The following is a 24440-nucleotide window of genomic DNA, read 5'->3' on the forward strand; positions in this document are numbered from 1 at the left end:
GGCAGTGCACGTTACCCGGGCCCCCGGTTCCCTTCCCCCCCCACTGCCCCTCCCTGCTCAGGCAGCCCCGGAGGGGGCCCAAGGCCGTACCTTCTCCAGGAGGTAGTTGTTGATGTGGCCGCCGGTGGGGTCCCCCTTGAAGTCGAAGTTGATGTCCATGTACTTGCCGAAGCGGCTGGAGTTGTCGTTGCGGTTGGTCTTGGCGTTGCCAAAGGCCTCCAAGACGCAGTTGGACTTGAGCAGCACGTTCTTCACCCTGGGCCAGGTAGGAAGCAATGAGGGGAACATCACGGGAGGGTCAGGCTGCATTTCGCCCAGAATCGGGATTGGCATGTCCATGGGCTTGCTACGAATGAGCACCCCCTCTTGTTTGCACCCAGGGATGATCCGCTGCACTTGCCACCTCCTAAGGGTAGCGGCAGCTGTTCACAGGGAGGAAGGAACTTGACCAAGGTCACCCGACAGGTCATGGGCAGAGCTGGGAACGGAGACCAGGTATCCTGAGTCCCAGCCCAGTGCACTGGCAATGGCCTCCCAACCATGCCAGGATGCTGCTGTGACCTCTCACCTCTCCACCTCTTCCCTCTGGCTGGGGTTAGTGATGGCTGCTATGTACTGCATGATGTATTTACTGGCTTCCGTCTTCCCAGCACCACTCTCCCCTGCAAGACAGACAGACAGGATGGGAAGAGGACGGCAGGATGAGCGAGGCTTTGCTGCCCTACGTTAACGCCCACTGCCCCTGGCACATGCCCGGGAGGTCAGAGGCCACTTGATAGCTCCCACATTAGGGGGTGGGTTTGTGACCCCGGTGGCTAGTGAGCTCAGGACTGGAGCACAAGCCTTTAGTGCCAGCATGCCCTGCAGGAGGACAAGCCTCCGCCAGCCATCCCTTGTGCCCAGCCCTGGCCTGGTAGGGCTCTGTCAGCTGGGTGGGGGCAGCTGAGGATCCGTGGCCTGTGCAGCCCTTGTTCCCATGCAGGTTTGCTGGTGATGGGCTGTCAGTATTGTGGCCACTAGGAACTTCCCCGAGGCTGCTGAACTCAGCTCGTGGATGGCCAGGCATGGCCAACCTGGGCCATATTTGAACTGTTGAGCTCTCAGGGAAAGTGTGACCCCCAGCTGAGCAGGCGGGGGGTGGGAGCAAGGTGATGCCTGGGGGAGGAGGGAGGGCAATGCCAGAGCCATCTCTGCACCGCTGGCTGCCAAGGTGCCCTGTGGGCCAAGGGGAGCGACTGCAGCACCATCAGCCCGATCCCAAGGGAACATTTGTTTGCAGCCTGAAACCGCCCCAGATGACTCCAGATGACATTCAGAATGGAGAGGGGTAACTAGTGGTGTTCCCCAAGGGTCAGTCCTAGGACCAATCCTATTCAACTTATATAAAATGATCTGGAGAAAGGGGTAAACAGTGAGGTGGCAAAGTCTGCAGATGATACTAAACTGCTCAAGATAGTTAAGACCAAAGCAGACTGTGAAGAACTTCAAAAAGATCTCACAAAACTAAGTGATTGGGCAACAAAATGGCAAATTCAATTTAATGTGGATAAATGTGAAGTAATGCACATTGGAAAAAATAACCCCAACTATAAATACAATATGATGGGGGCTAATTTAGCTACGAGGAGTCAGGAAAAAGATCTTGGAGTCATCGTGGATAGTTCTCTGAAGATGGCCATGCAGTGTGCCGTGGCAGTCAAAAAAGCAAATAGGATGTTAGGAATCATTAGAAAGGGGATAGAGAATAAGACTGAGAATATCTTATTGCCCTTATGTAAATCAATGATACGCCTACATCTTGAATACTGCATACAGATGTGGGCCCCTCATCCTCAAAAAAGATATACTGGCACTAGAAAAGGTTCAGAGAAGGGCAACTAAAATGATTAGGGGTTTGGAGAGGGTCCCATATGAGGAAAGATTAAAGAGGCTAGGACTTTTCAGCTTGGAAAAGGGAGACTAAGGGGGAGATAAGTTATTTACTTGTTCCCATAATACAAGAACTAGGGGTCACCAAATGAAATTAATGGGCAGCAGGTTTAATACAAATAAAAGGAAGTTCTTCTTCACACAGTGCACAGTCAACCTGTGGAACTCCTCACCTGAGGAGGTTGTGAAGGCTGGGGCTATAACAGGATTTAAAAGGGAACTGGATAAATTCATGGTGGTTGAGTCCATAAATGGCTATTAGCCAGGATGGGTAAGGAATGGTGTCCCTAGCCTCTGTTTGTCAGACGGTGGATATGGATGACAGGAGAGAGATCACTTGATCATTGCCTGTTAGGTTCATTCCCTCTGGGGCACCTGGCATTGGCCATTGTCGGTAGACAGATACTGGGCTAGATGGACCTTTGGTCTGACCCAGTACGGCCGTTCTCATGTTCTTATGTTAGCTACGTGAGGGTTCCAGCTCAGGAGGGAGCCAAAACTAGCATTCCAGGAGGACGTGGGGTTGAGGGCTGGTCTAGCCAGGGCTGCTGTCGAATGGGCCTCAGATCACACAGGACAGGGGCAGCAGGGGGCACTGGGCCAAGATGGAGGTGCTCAGCAGAGCAGCGGGGGTGGCCAGCATGTCGGAGCGACACGCCAAGGGCTGGGACTGACAAAAATCACAGAGGAAGCAGGAGCCGGGATACATGCGCCCACATGAGTGCGTGTGTGGGACGGACAGACAGACAGACAGACAGAGGGGCTCTGGCTGCCCCCACCCACTCAGACCCGAGATGACGATGCAGGTGTCTTTGGCTCGACGTTTCATGGCCTTGTAGGCAGCGTCAGCCACAGCGTAGAGGTGCGGCGGGCGCTCGTACAGCTCTCGGCCCTGGTACTGCTCGATCACGTCCTTCCCGTAGAGCTGCGTCTGCTTGTAGGGGTTCATGGAGACCACCACCTCCCCGATGTAGGTGTAAATCCGCCCCATCTCAAACCTGCAGGGACCAAACCCACTCAGGCTACAAGGGAAATGCTGCGGCCACACGGCCTCTTGCATTGCCCCAGAACAAGAGCTGTCTCTGGAGCTTTGCCTTCCAACAGCTTCATACCCCCACTGTGCGGCGCTGCCCTGCCAGGCTATGGAGCAGCACCCCCTATGGCACAGCCACCCTGCAGGGCACTGCCCGTGGGACCCATGGAGCAGTGCCTCCTATGGCGCAGCCACCCCACAGGGCACTGCCCATCAGATCCACGGAGCAGTGCCCCCTACAGGACAGCCACCCTGCAGGGCACTGCCCGTGGGACCCATGGAGCAGCGCCCCCTACGGCACAGCCACCCCGCAGGGCGCTGCCCATCGGATCCACGGAGCAGCTCCCCCTACGGCACAGCCACCCCGCAGGGCGCTGCCCGTCTGACCCACGGAGCAGTGCCCCCTACGGCACAGCCACCCCGCAGGGCGCTGCCCGTCTGACCCATGGAGCAGTGCCCCCTACGGCACAGCCACCCTGCAGGGCGCTGCCCGTCTGACCCACGGAGCAGCGCCCCCTACGGCACAGCCACGCCGCAGGGCGCTGCTAGACTCCCTGATGGATGTATACTGCCAACAGAGCTTCTTGTACCTTCCCGTGAAGCAGCTGGCTCCGGCTCTGCTGGCAACAGGGTTCTGGGCTGGCTGGACCCCGCTCTGATCCCGCCTGGCAATTCCCATGTTCCCCTCTCCAGAGCTCAGCCCCCTTCATTGACCAACTACCCCACTCCCTGATCAGCAGTGTTCCTAGGCTGAACTCCAGAGCCAGCATTGGGCTCACACCGGGTCACTGCACTCACGGCTGGCCCCTCCATCCCTGCCTGTGGGAACAGCCTGTTCACCAGTGACCTCACTGAGTCAGAGCCGGCCACTGCGTTGAGACTGCCCCAGCTGCCATGGGTCTGCGTTTCTGTGGGGATTGGTACCATGCTCCCTGTTTGGCACCTCGGTACCGCTCACCCCGGTGTCCCTGCTCCTAACCCAGCTGTGGGCAGTGCTCCACCAGGCATGCGGAAGGGGCACCCCATTCCCATGGGAGCTGAGCTCCCCTTTAAAAATGGTTCTAGCCCTGCTGGTTGGGAGGAGGGGCTTTCTGAGCTGCAGTCAGTGGGCAGGTGGGGTACACATCGGGGGTGGGGGGGATTAATCCAAGGCATTAGGGATTTACAATAGCTGGGTGCAGCTAGACGAGCTCGCTCCATCACAGTGACAGGGGAGAGGTTGGCACGAGGAGGCGACGGGCAGATGAGGGGTCTGGAAATGCTTCACACTGCAGTTCTCTGGTGGCCTGGCTGCGTCGGCGCTCGGCCTGCCTTGCACGTGGCCCTTCCCGTGGCCTTTTGTGCTTGAAATTAGCAAGGCATCGCGGGGTGTCCCATTCGCACTTCTTACCGCTTGGTGCGGCTGCGGGCGCACTTCACACATGAGACCAGTCTCCAGCCACCACCGGCATGCTCCTGACCCCAGCTGTGACCCATCTCTAACCAGACCTAGCCAGGGTGCACCAGGCATGTTCCTGCTCTCCTGGCCCCCTGGAGCCATCCGTTGTCTCTCGGTTCTTATGGGGAGCCCACTTCCATGGCCTGTGAGCCCTTACCTGAGTTCTGCGGGGCCCCATCTGCCCGGAGTGGGTCTGTGTGGGAGGGAGGGAGTGGGCTGTTGCTAAGGGTGGGCTCCGCGGACGGGGTCCCAGGAGACACCGAATCCACCCAAGGGGTTGCTGACGGATGGGGCTGTCCCACTTGCAGGCATGCCAACCTATCAGGGTCAGAGGAGAGCTACGCAGGGGTGGCTTATCCCACATCCTGCAGTTGTGACTTCTCACTCCTTCCTCTGAAGCAGCTGGCGCTGGAGACAGACCAGACTACACACGCCTTGGGTCAGATCCAGCCTAGGTCCCTATGGCCTGGCCCTTGGCTAGCACGGACAACAGTCAGCACATTCTGATGGACTGCAGCATCTCCAGGATGCGTAGGGGTCGACAGAGTGCAAAGGCTTCTGGGACACTGAGGGGGGCCGAGGATTCTGGGGTAGCAAGAGAAGGATGGCTTGGGGGCCCCAGGAGAGGCGTGTGTTGGGAGGAGGAGCCTGCTCTGCAGTGGGGAAACCAGCTCTTTCTTGTAACAAGCGGAGAGCCAGGAACTCCCTCCCCGTGAGAACTCTGCCAGCCCGGAAGGGTGTGACTCAGAGCAAACCTGGCTGCTCCCCACCTGCCGGCTCTGTGCCTCAGCAGGACGACAGGCACCGGGAGAGAAGTGAGAGCCGGGTCCTGACCTGGATGTCTTGGCCACCACCACAAGCAATCTGGAGAAGAGCCCCGGCACTCCACAGTGGCAGCCATCACTGCACCCACACGCTGCTACCATGCAGGGCTAGCTCTCCTGTGCCCGGCTCCAGAGACACAGGCCCCATAGTCTGGGTAACAGAACTCCTTGTCCCAGGTCCTTCACCTTCTGGCCCTTTATCCAGGGAGCTCCCCGGTCGCCTGGTCTAGCAAGCACTCCCTTGCCTCCCTGCTGTGGGCAATTCCTCCCGATTGCCCACAGGGCTCTTCCTTTAAGCTCCTCGCTGGAAGCCCACCTCCTGCTGCTGGTCTGAGTAGCCCCTTCTTGGCTTCCAAGCCTCATTATCTCCTGACCCGAGCTGCAACCCCATCTCTAACCAGAGTGCACCTCCTCTGTCCCAGGAGGCCTGAGACTCAAAGGTGCTCAGTGCCCCAGGGCAGGGAGGATCTCCTTCAGCTGCAGCAGTATGAGGGGCTTGTAATCCAACACACAGCTGAGTGGGTCTGGTGCACACTAGCCAGGATGTAATGCAGGGCTGTTGCGTCCCACCAAGTCCAGCCCACTGCATAGCTGTTTTTTCAGGGCTGGCTGCCCTGTGCAGAGCGCCCAGGCCCTGCAGTGCCTCTTGCTCAGGGTGGCCACACAGGAGTCATGGGTGGCAGCCAGCCCCAATGGAGCCGGTGGGATATCAGCACAGACAGCAGTGCTGGTTTGATGGGGGAGCCCAGAGAAGAAATGAAGGCATCCCAAGGGAAGCCCCTGGTCCAAGGAGGAAAGTACAAGGACCTGGCTGAGTTTAGAGGAAGAGGATGAGCGGATGTGTGTGAGGGCAGGGGGGAGTTGCAGGGAAGGAAGGGAGATGATCTGTCCCCCCAGAATCCTAAAGCCAGCATGGGTGGGATGACGACACGTTACTGACACCTGGATTCTATGGTTGGAACATTCCCTTTCTATAGGAAATATAATAGTGGGGACGATCAGCTGCCCAGCAGCTAGGCCGGAGCATCAGGCAGGCAAGGAGCCGCCTTAGCAAAACCAACAAGGATGATGCTTAAGGCAGAATCAACAGTGGCACCTTTGAGCGTTGTCATGTATGGCTGACCCCCTGGTATGGAGAAGCTAGACAGGGAGCTGCTGTCCTCCCTGCCTCATGACAGAAGAGCAAGGGATTGAAATGTGGCAAATCCAAAACAGATGTGAGGAAACACATGTTCACACAAAGCGTAATGAGCCAGTGGAACTCATGGCCACAGGAAGTTGTTGAGGCCATTTTAAGTGGAGGGAAGTTATGGAGAACATCCAATGTTAGCACAGTGCACCTAGGACCAGATTGGAGCTCTTCCAAGCTCCGCTCCCAAAATAAGCTCCACCCATCAGCATCACCAAAATGAAAACCCATTTTCAAATTCCGATCATGGACCTCAGAGCATCACTGGGCTCCTTGGGCCTAGCTCCCTGAGTGGGAAAAGTGAAGCTGCGGCACCTAACCAACACCATCCAAACGAGACACTGTCACTCAGTGAAGCATGCTGCCCCGTAACCCTCCGGCTCCATCCTTACACAGGCAATGAAATAGTTAAGTGTTGCCATATCAATTATCATCACTGGACAACTGAGTTATCTGCTGCCCGAGATGAGTGGGAAAGTTCACACTTCTCCGAGACTCAGCTCTGCACAGCTTACACTCAGATCACGATTTTGAGGTTTTCTTTGCAGCCAGAACAGCTTGAGAAGGCCTTTGTTTAAAAAAAGGAAAGCACAGATTCTGGAAAACAAGCCTGCCATTTTAAAGCAGGGCCGGCAGGCATATGCTGGCTGTTTCGAAGTCTTGCCGTTGATGCTTAAAAAGAGATCTGGAAGGGATCGAACTTCTCCTGCTCCAGGATCAAAGCCAACCTGTAACTATCAGAGGTCAGGTGTGAGACCTGGCTGGGGATCGTGGGAGGGGGAGCAGATTATCCCATCTCAGCTGGTGCATTGTTCTTACACCTTCCTCTGAGGCAGCTGCTGCTGGCTCTCGCCAGAGACAGGATCCTTTGGACTAGCTGGACCTTGGCTCCGATCCAATTGCTGGGGCTGCAGAAGCTACTCAAAGGACACTTCATCAGAGACTGGGGAGACAGCGCTTACTCAGAGGTCAGCAGGAAGCACCAGACTAGGACACATGAGGTGGGGTTCTGAGCCCATCTGTGTTCCTGACACACTGGGACCATGGGCAAAGCCCTGCCCTGCCTCAGTTTCCCCATCCATAAAAGGGGGATCATGATACTGAGATGCCTCCCAGGGGAGGGGTTAGAGGATTTGTTAACGGCAGCTGCAATGCTTTCTCAGCCAGCTGCCTTGATGCCAGGGCTGGGAGAGCTCAGAACTGCATCTCAGACACACTCCTGAGGGGGACACAGAAGGGATGGGACACAAAGGAACACACTGCCAATAAGGGAGCTCAGCTCTGGGGGTTGGTTACAGTCCCAAAGGGACCAGAAACAATGGCTGAGAAACATGCAGCTGACAGGGCTATAGGGCCCATGGCCCAGCCAGTTCAGCTGGCGACGCAGCTGTTGGTTCATGGCACATGTACAGCTCCCAGCACAATGACACCCCAGTCCTCACCGGGGCTGGCAGACACGACCACACTACACATAATTGGCCCCCCGTCCTGCTGGGGGCTCAGCCCAGCCCAGGGCCCGACCTCCTGCCTGCCAGGAGGATCCCGTGTGTCCTGGAGAGCGGTGCAAGGGGGTGCGGCAGCTGAGCAGAGGTTAACCCCTTGTTCACCAGGGACTGGGTACAGTCCCTGTTACCACACAGGATTACATGGCCTGATCTGGAAAGGGGCTGTCCCCACCTTTGGGTGCTCAGTGCCTTTGGAGACCAGTTTCTCCTCCTTGCTCTCTCTGTCTTTGCAATCACAGCACCCTTCGGCATGCGGGCTCTAGCACCGCCAGGCCTATCCCAACAGCCTTCCTCCCTCCTGGACCCTCAACATCTCCTGAGGCCCAGCTGGCTCCTCTGAGCTCCCCGGCAAGACAAATTCATCTTCACAAGCTCCAGCTTAGCTGTCACACCCTCCACCGCCCTGGGACAAGCCCCACCGCCCCCACCCAGTTCTTCCCCCATCTGCTTTGAGCGGCTGCCTAGAGACGACAAGATTTCTGCCTTCCCACATCAGAGGCAGTAACATTTAGGACACCCCTACCCCTGCCGGAGTGTGTAACATCCCCTATGAGGAGAGAAAGACCAGTCTAGACCCAGACTGCAGCTTCCCCAGCCTTCAGGGGTAGGTTTGGGCCCATCTCTTGCTGTTTTTTTTGTGTTGAGCAGGTGCTCGGTGCTGTACAATTCTCACAGGCAGCCCAGAGTATAAGGAACTACTACAAGCACTAGCTGAGGGAGCGCTCCTTTAGCTTCCATGGCAGAGATCTGTGGATGTGATGCTGTAGCTGCAGGGCTCTAATCCGGCCTTCCCCCCACATGTATAGATTGACAGGATCCCACAAGCCCTTCATGTGCCCCACCTGCAGGGGGGCTGCTTTGCTCCTCTCTGCTGGGGGAGGCACAGTGCCGGATTAGCACACCGTGACCTGCTAAAAAAACTAAAGCTAAAAAAACCAGCTTGAAACGAGGAGTGCCAAAGGAGTCCCACGTCCTGCTGGGATGGCTGGGGGACTGTCCGGCAGCCCAGCGTAAAACCCCAGGCTGGAATTCAGCCCGGACGCCAGGGCTCGCCCACAAGAAAAGCACCATGGGAATTTTACTGCCCGCCAGCCAGCAGGTTCTAGGCAGCCTAGCTCCCCGGGGAGACAGTCCCTCTGGCACCACAGTGCCCCCTAGTGCCAGGCTTGGGGCTGACAGGCTGCAGAGCGCCTCCTGCTGAAACACCAGCGCTGCTTTCTGCTGCAGCTGGGCAACCTGCCACCTGTACCCTGACCTACTACGGCCCTTCCAGGCCTATGCAAGCCAACAGCACCTCAGGCCAAGCTCTCCTCGCTGCCCCGACCTACCCGCCCTCTGCCTTCCTGCCAGGGGCTCCGACCCCAGTGCCAGTTACCTCAGCTTCAGGTTCTCCATGAAGTGCTCCATGGTCACTTCGTCCAGGAGGACAAAGTCGGCTTTGCCGAACTCCAGGCTCTCCTGCTCAGCCATGTCGCTGGGGGACGGAGAGGGGATGTGTGGGGCCGGGTGGTGGGGGAGAGAGCACAAGCCTGAGGAAAGATGACTTTCAAAACCCAGCCGCGAGCTGCCGGGGCCAGCTTCCTGTGCGGAGGTTGCCTGAGCGGCAGGGAGTGGCGTCAGCCGGGGAGGGTGGGGTCACGTGGTTTTAGCCCGGCTGAGCGGGAACCCCGCGTCGCCCCCACATGACACTGGGAAGCATGGCTGGGTGCCCGTCTGCCCATCTCCCACAAGGCTGAATCCTGCCCCTTTTAGTGTGATGGGGGGGCAGTTCCCCTGCAGACGGGGGCAGGTCCCAGGACCCCACCCAGGGGTGCTGTGTGCCATGGAGCTGTGCTCTGCAAGGGGCAGTGCCTCCAAACATGGGGGGATTTGGGGAGGCCCACTAGCCAGCTCTCCTTGTAGGGTAGGCATGCGGGAGCCCTGCTGGATGGATTCCCAACCTGGCAGAGCAGGTTCCTTCCCAGCCCCCAGGACCCACCCAGCCCCCAGTCTGGCCCACTCAATCTGTACCCGAGGGGGAGGGATTCCTCACTGCTCCTATTCCTGCATCTCCCTCACTCTGTAGTAATTACCCAGAAGCCTTCAGTGAGCTGCACTCCTGCCCCCCAGCCAGGCTGGAGCAGGCAGAGCTGGGCATAGAGAGCAGCACTGGGAGAGTGGCAGGTGTGACAGTCGGTGCCCCCATAAGGCTTTATGAAAATATTCTTATGTATGTTTATGTATATAACATAACTAGACTCTGTTTTATGCTACATATGCCATGTAACATCTCTGTGAAGGTTATGATCTACTGAATTTGTTAATCCTATTGGTATGCACGCATCATTTTTGTATTCGAAGTTATGAATATTGGCTGTGTACTGGCTTGATTTCTAAATAACCTTAGTAGAGCATTTGGTCAGTTCCTGGAGAAAGGAATGTGCAAATTAAGTACCTAATCAAGAAACATTTAAAAAACAATGACTCTTGTAATGCACCAATCCACACACGAAGTCTACTTGAGAACGTCCAAGGTAGCATGTGACCCATGGCTGCTACCTGGTAAGAAACTGTGAGTCATGCTATGACGTTATGAGTATAATATAATATCTCATTGAAAGGTGACAGGGCCAGAAAGAGTTAATTAACTCACCCCACCGACTGACCTGACCCGTGGGTGAACCTTAAGAACTGGTTAGCAAGATATGTAAATGAATAGAGCTTCGAAATGCAAGTCTGCATTGTTAGAGGTAGAAGGGGAGGTGTTTGCTCAGGTCTCGGGATGCCAGCAAACAAGTCTTGTCTATTGCTATAGTTTTAATTCAAAGATCAAAAAAGGAATAGTAACATTTATGATACTTGAGTGAAATAATAATATTGTCTATGTGTCTCTTTGAAGGTTGTGGTAACCTGTATCTGAACTGTTTAATGGATAAATTACTCTGTGCTAATTGCCAGGATGTTTGGGAGAAGGAGTTAAGCCTATTGTTTTCTCAGGCCGAAAGGCTGCTGGAAATGTATAAGAAGCCTGGGACACGATCCTCTTCATCTCAGATCTGCTTTGGGTTTCAAGAGGGGGAAACCTTAAGCCACAAGGATTGAGATCCCCAGTCATTGACTGGAGTCACCCTGAATATGGACATTGGACTATAACCTATGGACTATTTCTAAAAGGACTTTTGGCAACTACAAGCTCACCTCTACTATGTATCTGACCTCAAGAATTGAATTCAAGTCTGTATGTATATTGATCTTTTAACCAACACTCTCTCTTTTCTTTTTAATAAATTTTAGCTTAGTTAATAAGAATTGGCTATAGCGTGTATTTTGGGTAAGATCTAAGTTATAATTGGACCTGGGTATGTGGCTGATCCTTTGGATTGGAAGAACCTTTTCTTTTATATGATGAAGTAAGATTTTCAGGAATCATCATCATATCTGACAGGTGTGTCTGGACGGAGGCCTGAGGCTGGGCACTTTAAGGGAACTGCATGGTTTAAACTTCTAAGTAACCAGTCAGGTACTACAGAAGCTGTTTTGTGCTGGCTTGGTAAATCTAAGTATTGGAATAACCACCAGCGTTTGGGATTCGTCTGCCCTGTTTTGTTTGCAGTTCACCCTGATTGAGTGACCTCAGCTGGCTCCCCCAGGCAGCACCGTCACACATGCATGGACATGTGACTTGCCCCGGTGACTCCAGAACTCCATCTTGGAGCTGGACTTCGCATAAGAGAGGGCAGGGGGTCTCCACCCACAAGAGAAAGTCTATTTAAGCCCAGGGGAGACCCCTCCATTTTGTCTTCAGCTGGCTAAAGAAAAAGCCTCTCCACCCCCGAAGATACCTTAAAAAAAAAAAAAACTGGAACAAAGGACAGTGTCTGCAAGGGGCGTGAGTGATTGCTGGGCCCAGACTAAAAAGATTAGTCTGTAAAAGGAGCATTCTGGAAATGGTGAGGCTCTTATCTGTATTCAGTTTCTTAAGTATTAGACAGACTGGTGTGTTTTGTTTTATTTTGCTTGATAATTCACTTTGTTGTGTATCTTACTACTTGGAACCACTTAAGTCCTACTTTCTGTAGTTAATAAAATCACCTTTTACTTATTCATTAACTCAGAGTGTGTATTAATATCTGGGGGAGCAAACAACTGTGCATCTCTCTCTCGCAGTGTTATAAAGGGCGAACAATGTCTTAGTTTACCCTGAATAAGCTCTATTCAGGTTTAGACCCCATTGGGAGTTGGGCATCTGAGTGTTAAAAACAAAAACACTTCTGTGAGCTGCTTTCAGTGATGCCTGCAGCCGTTAGGGGATGTGGTTCAGACCAGGGGTGGCTCTTGGCATTTTGCCCCGCCCCAAGCACAGCAGGCAGGCTGCCTTTGGCGGTTTGCCTGCAGAGGGTCCACCAAAGCCGCAGGACCAGCGGACCTTGCGCAGGCAAGCGCCGAAGGCAGCCTGCCTGCTGCCCTCGTGGCGACCGGCAGAGCGCCCCCAGTGGCTTGCCGCCCCAAGCACGCGCTTGGCATGCTGGGGCCTGGAGCCGCCCCTGGTTCAGACCTGGGTCTGGGTTTGCAGCAGGCTAGTGGGTCTGGCTCAAACCAGGCAGGGCACTGAAGTCCTAAGTTGACAGGGCGGGAAAGCAGGGAGAGTAGTCTTGGCACATCGGGTAGCAGCTCCCAAGGCAGGTTCTGTGATCCAGCTCGTCACAGCAGGAATCTTACAGGGCATTGGCCCAGCTGGGTGGGGTCAGGGTTGGCATAACAAGGGGCTGTGGGGCAGGAGGCAGAGCCATGGGCAGAGCTGGGTGAGATCAGGGCTGGCATAGCAGGGGGCTGTGGGGCAGCAGGCAGGACCATGGGCAGAGCTGGGTGGAGTCAGGGCTGGCATAACAAGGGGCTGTGGGGCAGCAGGCAGGACCATGGGCAGAGCTGGGTGGAGTCAGGGCTGGCATAGCAGGGGGCTGTGGGGCAGCAGGCAGGACCATGGGCAGAGCTGGGTGGAGTCAGGGCTGGCATAACAAGGGGCTGTGGGGCAGCAGGCAGGACCATGGGCAGAGCTGGGTGGAGTCAGGGCTGGCATAGCAGGGGGCTGTGGGGCAGCAGGCAGGACCATGGGCAGAGCTGGGTGGAGTCAGGGCTGGCATAACAAGGGGCTGTGGGGCAGCAGGCAGGACCATGGGCAGAGCTGGGTGGAGTCAGGGCTGGCATAGCAGGGGGCTGTGGGTCAGGAGGCAGGGCCATGGGCACAGCTGGGTGGAGTCAGGGCTGGCATAGCAGGGGGCTGTGGGGCAGCAGGCAGGGCCATGGGCACAGCTGGGTGGAGTCAGGGCTGGCATAACAAGGGGCTGTGGGGCAGCAGGCAGGACCATGGGCAGAGCTGGGTGGAGTCAGGGCTGGCATAGCAGGGGGCTGTGGGTCAGGAGGCAGGGCCATGGGCACAGCTGGGTGGGGTCAGGGCTGGGCTAGCAGGGGGCTGTGGGTCAGGAGGCAGGGCCATGGGCACAGCTGGGTGGAGTCAGGGCTGGCATAGCAGGGGGCTGTGGGGCAGCAGGCAGGGCCATGGGCACAGCTGGGTGGGGTCAGGGCTGGGCTAGCAGGGGGCTGTGGGTCAGGAGGCAGGGCCCTGTGGGTCAGGAGGCAGGGCCATGGGCACAGCTGGGTGGGGTCAGGGCAGGATAGCAGGGGGCTGCGGGGCAGCAGGCAGGGCCATGGGCAGAGCTAGGTGGGGTCAGGGCTGGGCTAGCAGGGGGCTGTGGGGCAGGAGGAAGGGCCATGGGCACAGCTGGGTGGGGTCGGGTCAGGGCAGGATAGCAGGGGGCTGTGGGGCAGCAGGCAGGGCCATGGACAGAGCTGGGTGGGGTCAGGGCTGGGCTAGCAGGGGGCTGTGGGGCAGCAGGCAGGGCCATGGGCACAGCTGGGTGGGGTCAGGGCTGGGCTAGCAGGGGGCTGTGGGGCAGGGACGAGATGCCCCCCACCCATTGCTGGGTGTTGGGGGAAGCATGCCCAGACTCTGCCCTGCCCACTGGAGTCAGAGCAGCGGGTTTTCGCACTCATGCTGCTACACTGAAATAGCTGCAGTGGAAACCGTGTGGGGTTGGCTGCTCATCTCTCACTTCTCCCTGCTTTGTCATTGTGCGACTCCTGGGCCCGGCCTGTGGCCAGCTGACATCACTTCCTCCCAGCGCGAGCCACTTACATGCTCAGATGGGACCTCACGGCATCCTGCCTGCCCGCCCCGGGGCTAACTGGCCCAACTGCTGCAGCCTCTGCCAAAGCCCTCCTGGAAGGGGAGGGGAGCATGGTGCCTGGGGGTTTCCTGGTGGTCATGGAGGTTTTGCTCACTGCCAGGTGGGTTTTCCCCTTGGGGATGTCACACAAGTGATGAGAAATTGCTCCATACCCACCTCTGGCTTTACATGCACTACCATAGTCTTACCTTCTCAGCCCCTTGGGTGCCACGCTTACCACACACACAATGGCCTTTCGGGGGCGCTCCTGAGTCCCACAAAACAGGTGTGGGCAGCACACTCATTCCAGATGCCAATTCTCAGCGCCAGGTGGAGCAATGGGTTCCGTGGTACAGGTTGGCTTGGCTAGTGTGTAAACTAATCCTGTGTGATCCTTGGGGGCTCACAGCATGTGTCATCAGGGACACACCACCAGGATGCAGGGGCAGAGGCACCAGCCCATCCAGGTGAGATGATGCTGTGGCAGGTCCATGGGAACGACAGAGCTCTGAGCATCAACCGAGGAGAGAATCACCCGCGCAGCACGACAGCCATCATTCGCCCGGTGCCACTGACCCCGAGTTGCTTTGCCATCCCTGTATGCAGCAGCCAAGACCTGCGCCAACCTGGAAAACGGACCCCTGACAAAGTAGCCTGCAGGGCCAGTCAGTGCTGAAACTCGGCAAGCAGCATCCGGGCAGGGAATGTCCTGTTTGCACTGTGCCTCACTGCCAGCAGCAGCAGTGGGAACCCAGCCCTGGCACTGTGTTCAGGGACTGAGTAACCCCGTCACTTTGGGTTCTTCATGCCAATGGCCGGCTTGGCTAAGCCACCTACCCAGGCCCGCAGTTCAAGCGCACTGCCAGCCAACCCAAAGCAGTGCAGTGTCCTACCTTGCCTCTCCACCTTCCTGTTCCTCTTACCCACCAGCTCCCCAAGGAAAGACCTGCTGAGTGGGCAGCAGCAGAGGGCACCATGGACTAGTGGGGATTGCAAGCAGCCTAGCAGTGGTGGCCTGAGAGAAGTGTGGCGTCTGGAGCTCATGTTGCTTTGTCCTTTCCCCCTCTCCGATCACAGGACAGCCACAGAGGCCTGCTTCTGCCTTGCACAGCAAAATATCCCAACGGGCCCATGGCTTACAAGGGCTTGTTCAAATGTGAGGCCACAGAGGGGTTTGACAGAGGGTAGCTGACCCTCTGAAAGGGGCAGGGGCTCAGCCTACCTCAGACAGCCTATGCTTTGGTGGGGGGGAACCTAAGAGGAGGGAGGCTCCTGGGGCAAGGAACAGTCCCCGGGCCACACAAAGAGAGAGCTCCCAAGGGGAGGGCATCTCAAGGGGGCGCCCCAGGAAAAGGCCCCAAGGAAGAATGCTGCTGGGGGAGACAGAGGGCTCCGAACAGGGGACACTATGAATAGCGAGTCTCAGCGGAGCCTGCCCCCCCCCCCGCCCCCCTGGAAGGCCTTCACCAGGTGGCAGCAAAAGCCCCGGAGCACAGGAATCACGGGCTGTCTGGAAGGTCCTTGCACTTTAACCTCTGCAGGGACTGTGACCCAAGAGGAGACCCCTCCCCTGCTGATTACAAGAGGGGCCTGCTGGTAAGGGACCTGGACTAAGGTTAACTCAGCCCCCCACCCCTTCCAGCGGGAGCTGCTAGGGGGATGCCTATTTGTACAGTGCTCCACCTGGGGGTTAGATAAAGCAGAGCCCCCAAGGGGCACAGTTCAATATGAATAAGCCTCATTGGACTTACTGCCACCCACGAGGGGAAACTGAGGCAGAGATGCAAAGGTGGTAGCGTAGTGGGCCACAAGGGGGCACTCCAGGACTGAGGGTCCCCATTACAAGTTCCCACAGCTGCAGACCCTGCAGCAGCTACCACCGCTACCCCCTGAACGGTGTTTTCATTTACAGAAGTGCTTGAGGTTAAGACATCTGTAGCAACTTCCTCTTCCCCTGTATTCCCTGCCTGCGCTCCCTCTGCTGGCAGGTCTTTGGATCACATTGCAGAGAGCAGCAGGGCTGTAGAGCATTCACAGCGCCAGGGGAGGGATTAGACAGATGACCTAACAGCACTCAGGGCCCTTTTCCACCTCGGGTCTGAGCAGTGTCCTTCTCCCAGCATGGTCTGCGGCCATTCCACCATACGGGGGGAGCCGAGACAGGCAGGCAAGCGGCTGCCTACCAGTCGTGCTGAGCAGCCGCAATGGGAAGGACAGGCCTGTGGCATGCTTAGTCGTGCCCCCCGGGACTAGCCTAAGGAGGGAGGCCCCAGCAGCACTGGGACTGGAACTCAGAACCAAGCAGGGGTACAGTAAGGCAGTACGGGTCGGGACAGCGTACCAGTAAAAAGGGGCTCCCAGTACCGGCCGTACAGCTGACTTTGAAGTGCTGCCGCAGCAGTGGCTGGAGCCCCGGGTAGTGTGGGCCAGGCAGCCCGGATGGGCTGGCTGGGGTATGCTGACCCCCAATCCTGCCCTCTTCCACCAGAGGCCCCGCCCCTTCCAGGGCAGGGGCACAGAGGCAGCCCCGTACTGGTAAGAGTTCAATTTTACTTTCACCCCTGGAACCAAGTCCCTATTTCCATGCCTGCACTCAATCCACGCTGCTTCCTTGAGGCCCAGCAGCCCCGACCCAGCATGGTGAGCGATGGCTCCTTTTCACCGAGCAGCCACACAAATCACATCTTGTTAATATCAGTACTTGCCCATGTAAGGGAAATCTGCAGGTTACATGAGCAGGGGGAGATCTGTGACCACACACACGTCTGAAACGCAGCCAGCGCTGGGAGGAAGCAAGCCACCCTTCGGGGCCAGCTCCAGCAGAACAGGAAACTGCCAGAGTGGTGATGGGGAACGACGGTTTGGGGGAGCAGGTAAGGAACAAGAAGGGCGTGAGCCGTTGGTGTGCTACTAAAGCAGCAGTGGACGATGTCACTGTGCGTTCCTTGTGGAGCACACTAGGGGAGCCGAGCCCCACTGACAGAGCCATCTGGGGCTGCAGCTCTGCTCTGGGAAGCATTAAACCTGTATCCAAGTACTGCAGCATGGTGGAGCTCCCTGCTGAGTCAGTGCAGGAAGGGAACTTCCCAGCAGGTGCACAAGGTGCATCAGCTTGGCAGGTGGAGCCCACACATCCCTCAGCCCTCCACAGCAGAGAACCAGAGGAAATACTGGGAAGACAAACCAGCTCTTGGTGCATTCCCCTCATCTGAGTGCTGACTCCGGGAGCCGGCACAGCCTCTGGCTCAACACAGCAGGGCACACAGTGGGAGCAGGACCCCAGCACAGCAGCATCTGGTAAGACTTTGGGGTGCTGGTTTTCAGTGCTGCTGAGAACCCACAGTTCCCCCTGGGTCAGGGCTGGTCAGCTACTGGCCACCCCTCTCCAGAACAGTTACCTGGGAGCGTTCGCTGATGGCAGTGGGAAAGGCCTCCCAGCCTTGGCGTAGTTCCGTGGATACTGACTAAGGAAACCAACAGGGCTGCTGCTGCTAACCAAGGATCAACTTGGTTCATTGAAGTGGGGGTGGGAAAGGCAAGGCTGTAGGTGTCCCTGCCAGGACCAAAGCTGCAGCCCACCTCCCTCCCCCCAGGGCTCATCCCCCTTCAATACCCTCTCCTAGGCAGAACCAACTCCCACAGAGGCACCTTGCCGCAGACCCTGAAGGCCGAGACACACCGGACACTGTGGATGGGGACACTTATCGCAGAGCCAAGAGCCCCTCACAGAAAACGCTGGGGCCAGCCCGCTCTTAATCTGAGAATCCAGCTCAGGCCCCGCTGCCACTGGCAGCCCACGATGAGGTGCTCTCCCCCCTTGGAAAGGCCCAGGCTGGTGTGGGCTCCATCGGTCACACCAACCCCTTAACTATCACCGATCGACCCAGCGGGAGGCTGGGCCGGGGAACACTGCAGCTAGTGCCCTCCGCCAGCCTCTTGCCTATTTTAAGGAGAACAGCCCAATGGGGAGGTGCCCAGAGGCAGCGAGTGGCATGGGCTAGGGGCCACTCCTGGAAAGACTCTGAATCGGGGGGGGGGGCGGGGGGCGGGGTTGTCTAACCCCAGAGGGTTTAAATGAGGCCACTCATCACATGCAAAGGGCTTTAAGAACCAGACTCTAGCCATGCCCCCCAGAAAGAGCAGGGGCCTTCCCCAATTCTTATCCAACACTATGGAGGAGGAGGTTATGACTATGCCAGGTGCTTTAAGCAGAACCTCCCATGCCACAGAGGATTACCCAGCTGAGGTCACTTCTCCTGACATGTCACTAACTAGACAGATCTGGGGCCAGCATGGCTGCTGTCAGGTCCGGGACTGCAAAGGAGCGTGCAGGAACGGTCATTAGACAGCTGCAGCTTTGACCATCATCAGGGTGATCCTAACTCACTGAACACGAAAGACCAAGGACCAGCTCAGCTGAGAGACCAACTCTCTTGCCTCACTCCATGTGGCCACCAGCGTGCAGGCCAGGACCAGCCCTTCCTCTCATTTTTTATGTTTGTGTGCAGAATGAATTTTGCTCTGTGCACCAGTAGGGAGGTTGTGTGTGACACGTGACCTTCATATGAGTGCACTTCACAAAATTCATGTGGTTGGGGTGGGGCTGAGGGGTTTGGAGTGTGGGAGGGGGCTCAGGGCTAGGGCAGAGTGTTGAGGTGTGTGGGGGGGATGAGGACTCTGACTAAGGGTGCAGGCCAGGGGCGACTCTAGGGATTTTGCCGCCCCAAGCAGGCTGCCTTCGGCGGTTTGCCTGTGGGAGGTCCACCGAAGCCGTGGGACCAGCAGCTCTGGGGTGGGGCTGGGGGGTTCGAGGTGTGGGAGGGAGCTCAGAGCTAGGGCAGAGGGTTGGGGTGCAGGCTCTGGAGTGGGGCCGGGAATGAGGGGTTTGGGGTGTGGGAGGGTGCTCAGGGCTGGGGCAGAGGGTTGGGGTGCAGGCTCTGGGGTGGGGCTGGGGATGAGGGGTTCGAGGTGTGGGAGGGAGCTCAGAGCTGAGGCAGAGGGTTGGGGTGCAGGAGGGAGCTCAGGGCTGGGGCAGAGGGTTGGGGTGGAGCCAGGAATGAGGGGTTTGGGTGCAGGCTGTCCAGGGCTGCGGCAGGGAAAGAGGACTCCTGCGCAGCTTGGAGGGAACTTAGGCCAGGACACTGCAGCCTCTCAGGCAACAGGTCAGAGGGGCTGCTACAGTGGAAACAGCTGGTGCTCAGCTATCTTCCAGGGGTTGTAGATGACATCAGGTAATCCTCACAACCCCCCTCCCCCGCCCCCGAAAGGCAGTGTTATGCCCAATGGTTCAGAAAGGGAAACCAAGGCACACTAAGAGGCCTGCCCACAGCCAGCCAGGCAGCTGGTTTTAAAATTCAGAGGTTCCTTGCTCGTCGTCCCAAATTTATACCCATGTGGGGGAAGTGCCGCCTCCACCACCTCAGGAAGTGAGAGACAGGTGATCAAAGGCAGATCTCCCAGACTGCAGTGCAGAGACCTAGGACTAACTCAAGCTTTCCGGCAACTGGCCTGTCAAATAACTTCTCCAAGGGAAGGGGGAAACCTAAATACTGCAACTGGAGGGAACCATTTCCCACTAGATCCCAGCTAACCTGGGGCCCAACTGATCTCTGCCGGCCTCAGAGTGCAGCCACTCTCGCTCCTGCTGGTGCCACTCTGACAATTTTTCCTAAAACACTTAACGAACTTTAGGAAAAACAAGTACGCACATGCACAGATCCCAGGCACTGTCATTTATTTAAGTAGGGGCTTTTTCCCCCCCTTCCCTTCTTCAGACTCAATAATAAAAATGCCCAGCCGTCTCTATCCTTTACTGGAGCTCAATACAACAGAACACAAATAAGGTGCGTGGCACATTCCTGACTTCTTTGGTGAAAGGTGAATGTCTGTACAACAGTTTCGAACTACACCGAAAAATGCTTTGACATAATTAAGAGTCCAAATAACGAAAAAAAATCTGCAAATATGTGCAAACGTTCTCTTTCCTGGACAAAAGATCACTCCAAACAAACAATCCTGTTGTACTGTCCTTTACCAATACAGAGTGATAATGAAATTAAAGTTCTGGGGTTTAACAGCCACTGTGTGGCTCAGACTACCTGCAGAAGTTCAGCAGCTCTTGGAATGGAAAGTCGGCAAGACCTCGGGTCTCCTGTGAAACTAGAAGGGAAGCTTCCAGGTTAGCATCAGTGAGGCCATTTCGGTACTTGCTCTTCAGACAGTGCAGTGCACCAAATGCCCTCTCACACAGCACAGTAGTTGAAAACAGGGACAAGAAAAGCAGAGCAATTTTAGCTAGAGGCCTGTAGGCGTCCTCAGACAGGTACACTCTGAGCCAGAATTGCTGCACTGTAACAGCAGGCTGACTGAAGTATGTTTTCAGCTTTGCATTATTACGCATGTGCACCATGAGATACTGGAGATTCCTTAAATCCAAAGAGGCAAAGGAAGCTAATCTGTCTTGCAAGGCCGTTAGTTTGTCTGCAGCCAAAAACCCTGAACCAGAATTGCTGAATGGGTCCGTCACAAAACTGTACTGACGGAAAAAGTGTCCCTCGCTGAAACAATTTTCAAGCTCTTCCGAGAGGATACGCAGGTATTTGGTTACAGCTGAGCCGACCTTGTGCTGCACGCGCTCATCCTGACAGCTGAGAAACCCACTAAGCTCAGAAAACACGGAAAAGTCCCATTTCTCTTGTAGTTGCTGGACAATGTCAGCGATGGTCATTCGAAATGTATGAATTACTTCAATGCGGTCAAATATTGTTAGCTGAGGTATCTGGAGCTCCAGGTTCAAGGATGCAAGCTTTGGTAAAAACTCCTTCAAAAAGAGCAAACAACCATGTACTTCTGGATCTTGTAGCTTTTGGGACAGTTCCAGTGAAACTGTGTTCAAAACCTCAATGAGCTCTCCCCGGAGCTCAAACAGCCACTGTACATTGTCATTAAAACTAAGCCAGTGGACTAGGTTGTTATTCAGCAGCACCTTGTGTGTCTCAGAGCCCGTGTCACACAGAGTTGCGAATCTCTCTTTATTGACACCACTGCTGTTCACGGCACGGATGCACTTTTTCACTATGGATACGACCTCGTCCATACTTTCCTTTGAAGCTCTGCTGGCAAGTACTTCTTGGTGGACAAACCAGCAAAACAGAAAAAGCGTCTGAGGGCAGCTTTCTTGGAAGCAATTCAACACCTCTGCTTGGGCACCTTGCCTGGCCACTGCCCCATCAGCTGTCAAGCCGCACAGATTGTCAAAGCTAACCCGGCATTCCTGCATTCTCGCCTGAATACACTGAAAAACGTGTTTGCCAGTTGGCCTGTCAGTGAGGCTCACCTGACATAAAACGCTTTCAGTAAAACAACAGCGAGAAGAGTCAAAAAAGCGAATACACACGATTATCTGGGGATTCTTCATGACATCAAGGCTCCCAACCAAGCAAAGGCTGTAGAAAGGGCTCGCTGCAATTTTATTGGCTATTTCGTTTTGTAGAAAGTTCGCTAGATCTCTTGTGCTCCTCTGTAATGTGTCATTGCTCAGCGGTAGCTCTCTGAAAAGCGTATTTTCTGGTTGAACGGCCAGAACAATCTTCTTCACAAGTTCTCCGTCGTCGAGAGATTTCCTTGCTTGCCCCAAAAGCAGCGCCGCTTTAATAGTAGCCACCCAGATCTGATCCGCTTTCCTCAGGAAATCTCTGGGCCGTCGCTGTTGTCTTTCGAGCTCGGTTTTTGCATCATTTAACAGCTTGCGTCTCTGAAACTCAGCCCGGTAATTCTGTTCAACTTCCTCTGCATGAGTCTTATAGTGACGCTGCATTGCGTACATTTTAATTTGATGAATTTCCTTCTTACAAACAGCACACACAGCAACTTGCTCAGAAATGGAATGAGATGGCTTGAGAAACATAAGAAACCGTGTTTCCCACTGCTCCTGAAATTTTCGATTTTCTTCCTTCCATGTTCTGCTTTTCTTAGCAGCAGGGAGCTCCTCTGGGACCATTTCTGTATCACATGCAGGGGCATTTTCTGGCACTGGATGATTGAAAACCTTTCTGATATCCATTTCCATTTTTAACTCTTTCGCAATCTGCCACGAACAATCTCAACCTACCCGAACACCACACAGTGATCTTGCCGAGGATGCTGGCCAATAGCCACTTACAGAGCTACAGTAGTGCGAGATGTAAACATAGTTATTAGCCAATGAATATGCTTTGTGACTTGAAAGAAAACCACCCCTACATAGTTCAGTTCTCCCTGCACTGTACTGTAATATTTAGAAGGGCATTAACGCACATTATGATTCATGGCATTCACAAGACAACTTTAATACTTAACATCTCAGCTATTGTTGGGGCTCTTTGGAGGCTGTCATGGCTGCAAAAAAATCCACTGGTGGCCACTTTTGAGAAATGGTGTTTTAGAGGATCCTTTCACAAGGAGCCATCATCTCAGGGTTATTACTCCATCAGACAGACTCAATCCACAGCTCTATGAGTACTCTAAAAAATATCACCCTGCCCTTTGCTTTGGGATCTCCACGCTCCTGTGAGCGGCCTAGGAGTGTCTGAAATTTCTATAACCTCACTCCGAAGTGGGAGCAGAGCAAGGCCTCAAACCATCTCAGGTCTGCTCTTGCAAGCTCTACAGGAATGAGCAGGGTCACAAGGCAGACCCAGCCATGCTGGAAGGCTTGCGGGAAAGAACTTGGCCTGTCAAGCACACAATAGATCCTCTTATTCAAGGAAAACAGCACCATTTAACAATAGAAATAGATCCCGTGGCAAGCAGCATCAGCCAGCCAGCCTCTCACAAGCTGATATATTTATTCATATGGATGTTGCCACAGACCAGTGCATGCATAACTAAGGCTGCAGTCTTGTGATTCCTACTTCTAATGATCAACAGCTTTTATGCTGCATCATCTGAACCCCAAAGACCCACACATGGGTGTGAATTTTATACAGGGATGACCTGCAGCACTAATACACAGCAGCTATTCTCCATCAGCAATACAACAGTTTGGGGGAAGAATAACTTCACTGACATTACAGGCTTAGTTACATTGTGCCTTCCCAGAATTCCCCATGGTGGAACCTGGCCAGCACACTGGGGCTAACACACTCTCCTGAGACGAGTGCCATAATGGGACCAGTTACTGTATTATAAGCGGTCAAAGCCTCAGATCCACATTTCACACGCAGCAAAGCATCATTCTGGGGCACTGTCCAAAACCAACTCAGGAGTTCTGACTGAGCCCATGCTATTCTGCTCATCAAGCTCCAAGGGTTTGTTTAGGTTCTTTTAAAGCGGGTGTTGGCTTTGGGACACTCCGATTTCTCTGGAGCAGGGCTGGGGTATGGAGAGGAACAGACATTTCAGCCCAGAACTGGTCTGGTTTTTTAGCTTACCTACTAATTCCACTTTCCATAGCATGAGCGCTTCCATGTGACCAGCACAGAGACAGGGAAGCCACAAGCTGCAGGCAGGAAGACAAGATATGGTAAAACCGGAAATGCAGCTATAGAAATGGAAATGTATTAAATGTGAACGTGGAACAAAAAAACAACCAGCGCAAGGTCCATCCTGTGACTCCTAACACAATAATCCAGAATGAAAGGGGAATGTGAGACCAAGGGAGGGCTTAGAACAGATTTTGCTATGTTCATGCATCATGGCTTTTCACACTACTTATGCTCACGGATCCTTAATGGCTGGGGAAGAAAGCGGGAAGCCAGTTTAAGAGCCTGTCATGCATGTTTCAGGCAGAGGTAGTTAACAGGTGGACAACAGGCCAAATCTGGACCACCGGACACTCTTGAACAGACCCCAAAATCTTTGTCTTTACTGGTGGTGGTGTGGTGTTGTTGGTGGGATTGTTTGCTTGTTTATTGCTTTCCTCTGGAGTCTAGACCTTGACCAAGAAATTTGGACCTTGACAAAAAATAATTAGCTACCCCTGTTGTAGGCTCTGGGTGGTTCTGCCTTGATGCGATTCGGTCTGTCTGAAATTTTAACAACCTCATTCTGAAAAGGGGTAGAGTGAGGCCTCAAACCATCTCAGGGCTGCTCTCGCAAGCGCTACAGGAATGACCAGGGTCACCACAGACCCAGCCATGCTGGAAGGCTTGCTCACCTGGGGCAGGCAAAGGAACTGGGGAAGATTCATATGGGAGGTTAAATTTCTTTGATGCAGTTCAAACACACAGAAATCTTTACCTTTCTAACTCAGCAGCATTGTGCACTCCTCAGGCCCAGCTCCTCCAACCATAGACCGGAGATCCTTTCTACAGGCAAGAAAATGAGAAGGGGGGGGGGGG

At 55.0% G+C, this 24440-nt stretch overlaps 2 protein-coding genes and 2 non-coding genes across 8 annotated transcripts in view; all 4 read right to left on the reverse strand.

Annotated features, from left to right (window-relative positions):
* Positions 1 to 10464, reverse strand: part of MYO1G (myosin IG) — a 64970-nt gene extending 54506 nt beyond the window's left edge. The window contains exons 1-4 of the mRNA XM_075061931.1: positions 9294 to 10464; positions 2719 to 2927; positions 569 to 662; positions 91 to 256 (exon numbers count right to left, since the gene is read on the reverse strand). Of these exons, the coding sequence (XP_074918032.1) occupies positions 91 to 256; positions 569 to 662; positions 2719 to 2927; positions 9294 to 9388 (564 nt within the window). The 5' untranslated portion in view covers positions 9389 to 10464. The remainder of the gene's footprint in view (positions 1 to 90; positions 257 to 568; positions 663 to 2718; positions 2928 to 9293) is intronic.
* Positions 10465 to 19838: 9374 nt separating this feature from the next.
* Positions 19839 to 24440, reverse strand: part of LOC116836138 (SCAN domain-containing protein 3-like) — a 21059-nt gene continuing 16457 nt past the window's right edge. For 3 of the 5 annotated variants that reach the window (XM_075062140.1, XM_075062139.1, XM_075062138.1), the window contains exons 2-4: positions 24340 to 24407; positions 23532 to 23641; positions 19839 to 22286 (exon numbers count right to left, since the gene is read on the reverse strand). In XM_075062140.1, coding sequence (XP_074918241.1) covers positions 20216 to 22189 — 1974 coding nt within the window. In that variant the 5' untranslated portion in view covers positions 22190 to 22286; positions 23532 to 23641; positions 24340 to 24407 and the 3' untranslated portion in view covers positions 19839 to 20215. The remainder of the gene's footprint in view (positions 22287 to 23531; positions 23642 to 24339; positions 24408 to 24440) is intronic. The other 2 variants (XM_032799598.2, XM_032799597.2) reach the window with 1 other exon arrangement.
* LOC116836160 (small nucleolar RNA SNORA9) lies at positions 22682 to 22819 on the reverse strand. The gene has a single exon (XR_004376388.1). It is a non-coding gene; the product is annotated as a small nucleolar RNA SNORA9 (small nucleolar RNA).
* Positions 24120 to 24254, reverse strand: LOC116836161 (small nucleolar RNA SNORA9). Its single transcript, XR_004376389.1, has one exon. It is a non-coding gene; the product is annotated as a small nucleolar RNA SNORA9 (small nucleolar RNA).

The sequence above is a fragment of the Chelonoidis abingdonii genome, chromosome 2 (genome assembly GCF_003597395.2).
Source record: "Chelonoidis abingdonii isolate Lonesome George chromosome 2, CheloAbing_2.0, whole genome shotgun sequence".
In the NCBI taxonomy this organism is placed as follows: Eukaryota; Metazoa; Chordata; order Testudines; family Testudinidae; genus Chelonoidis; species Chelonoidis abingdonii.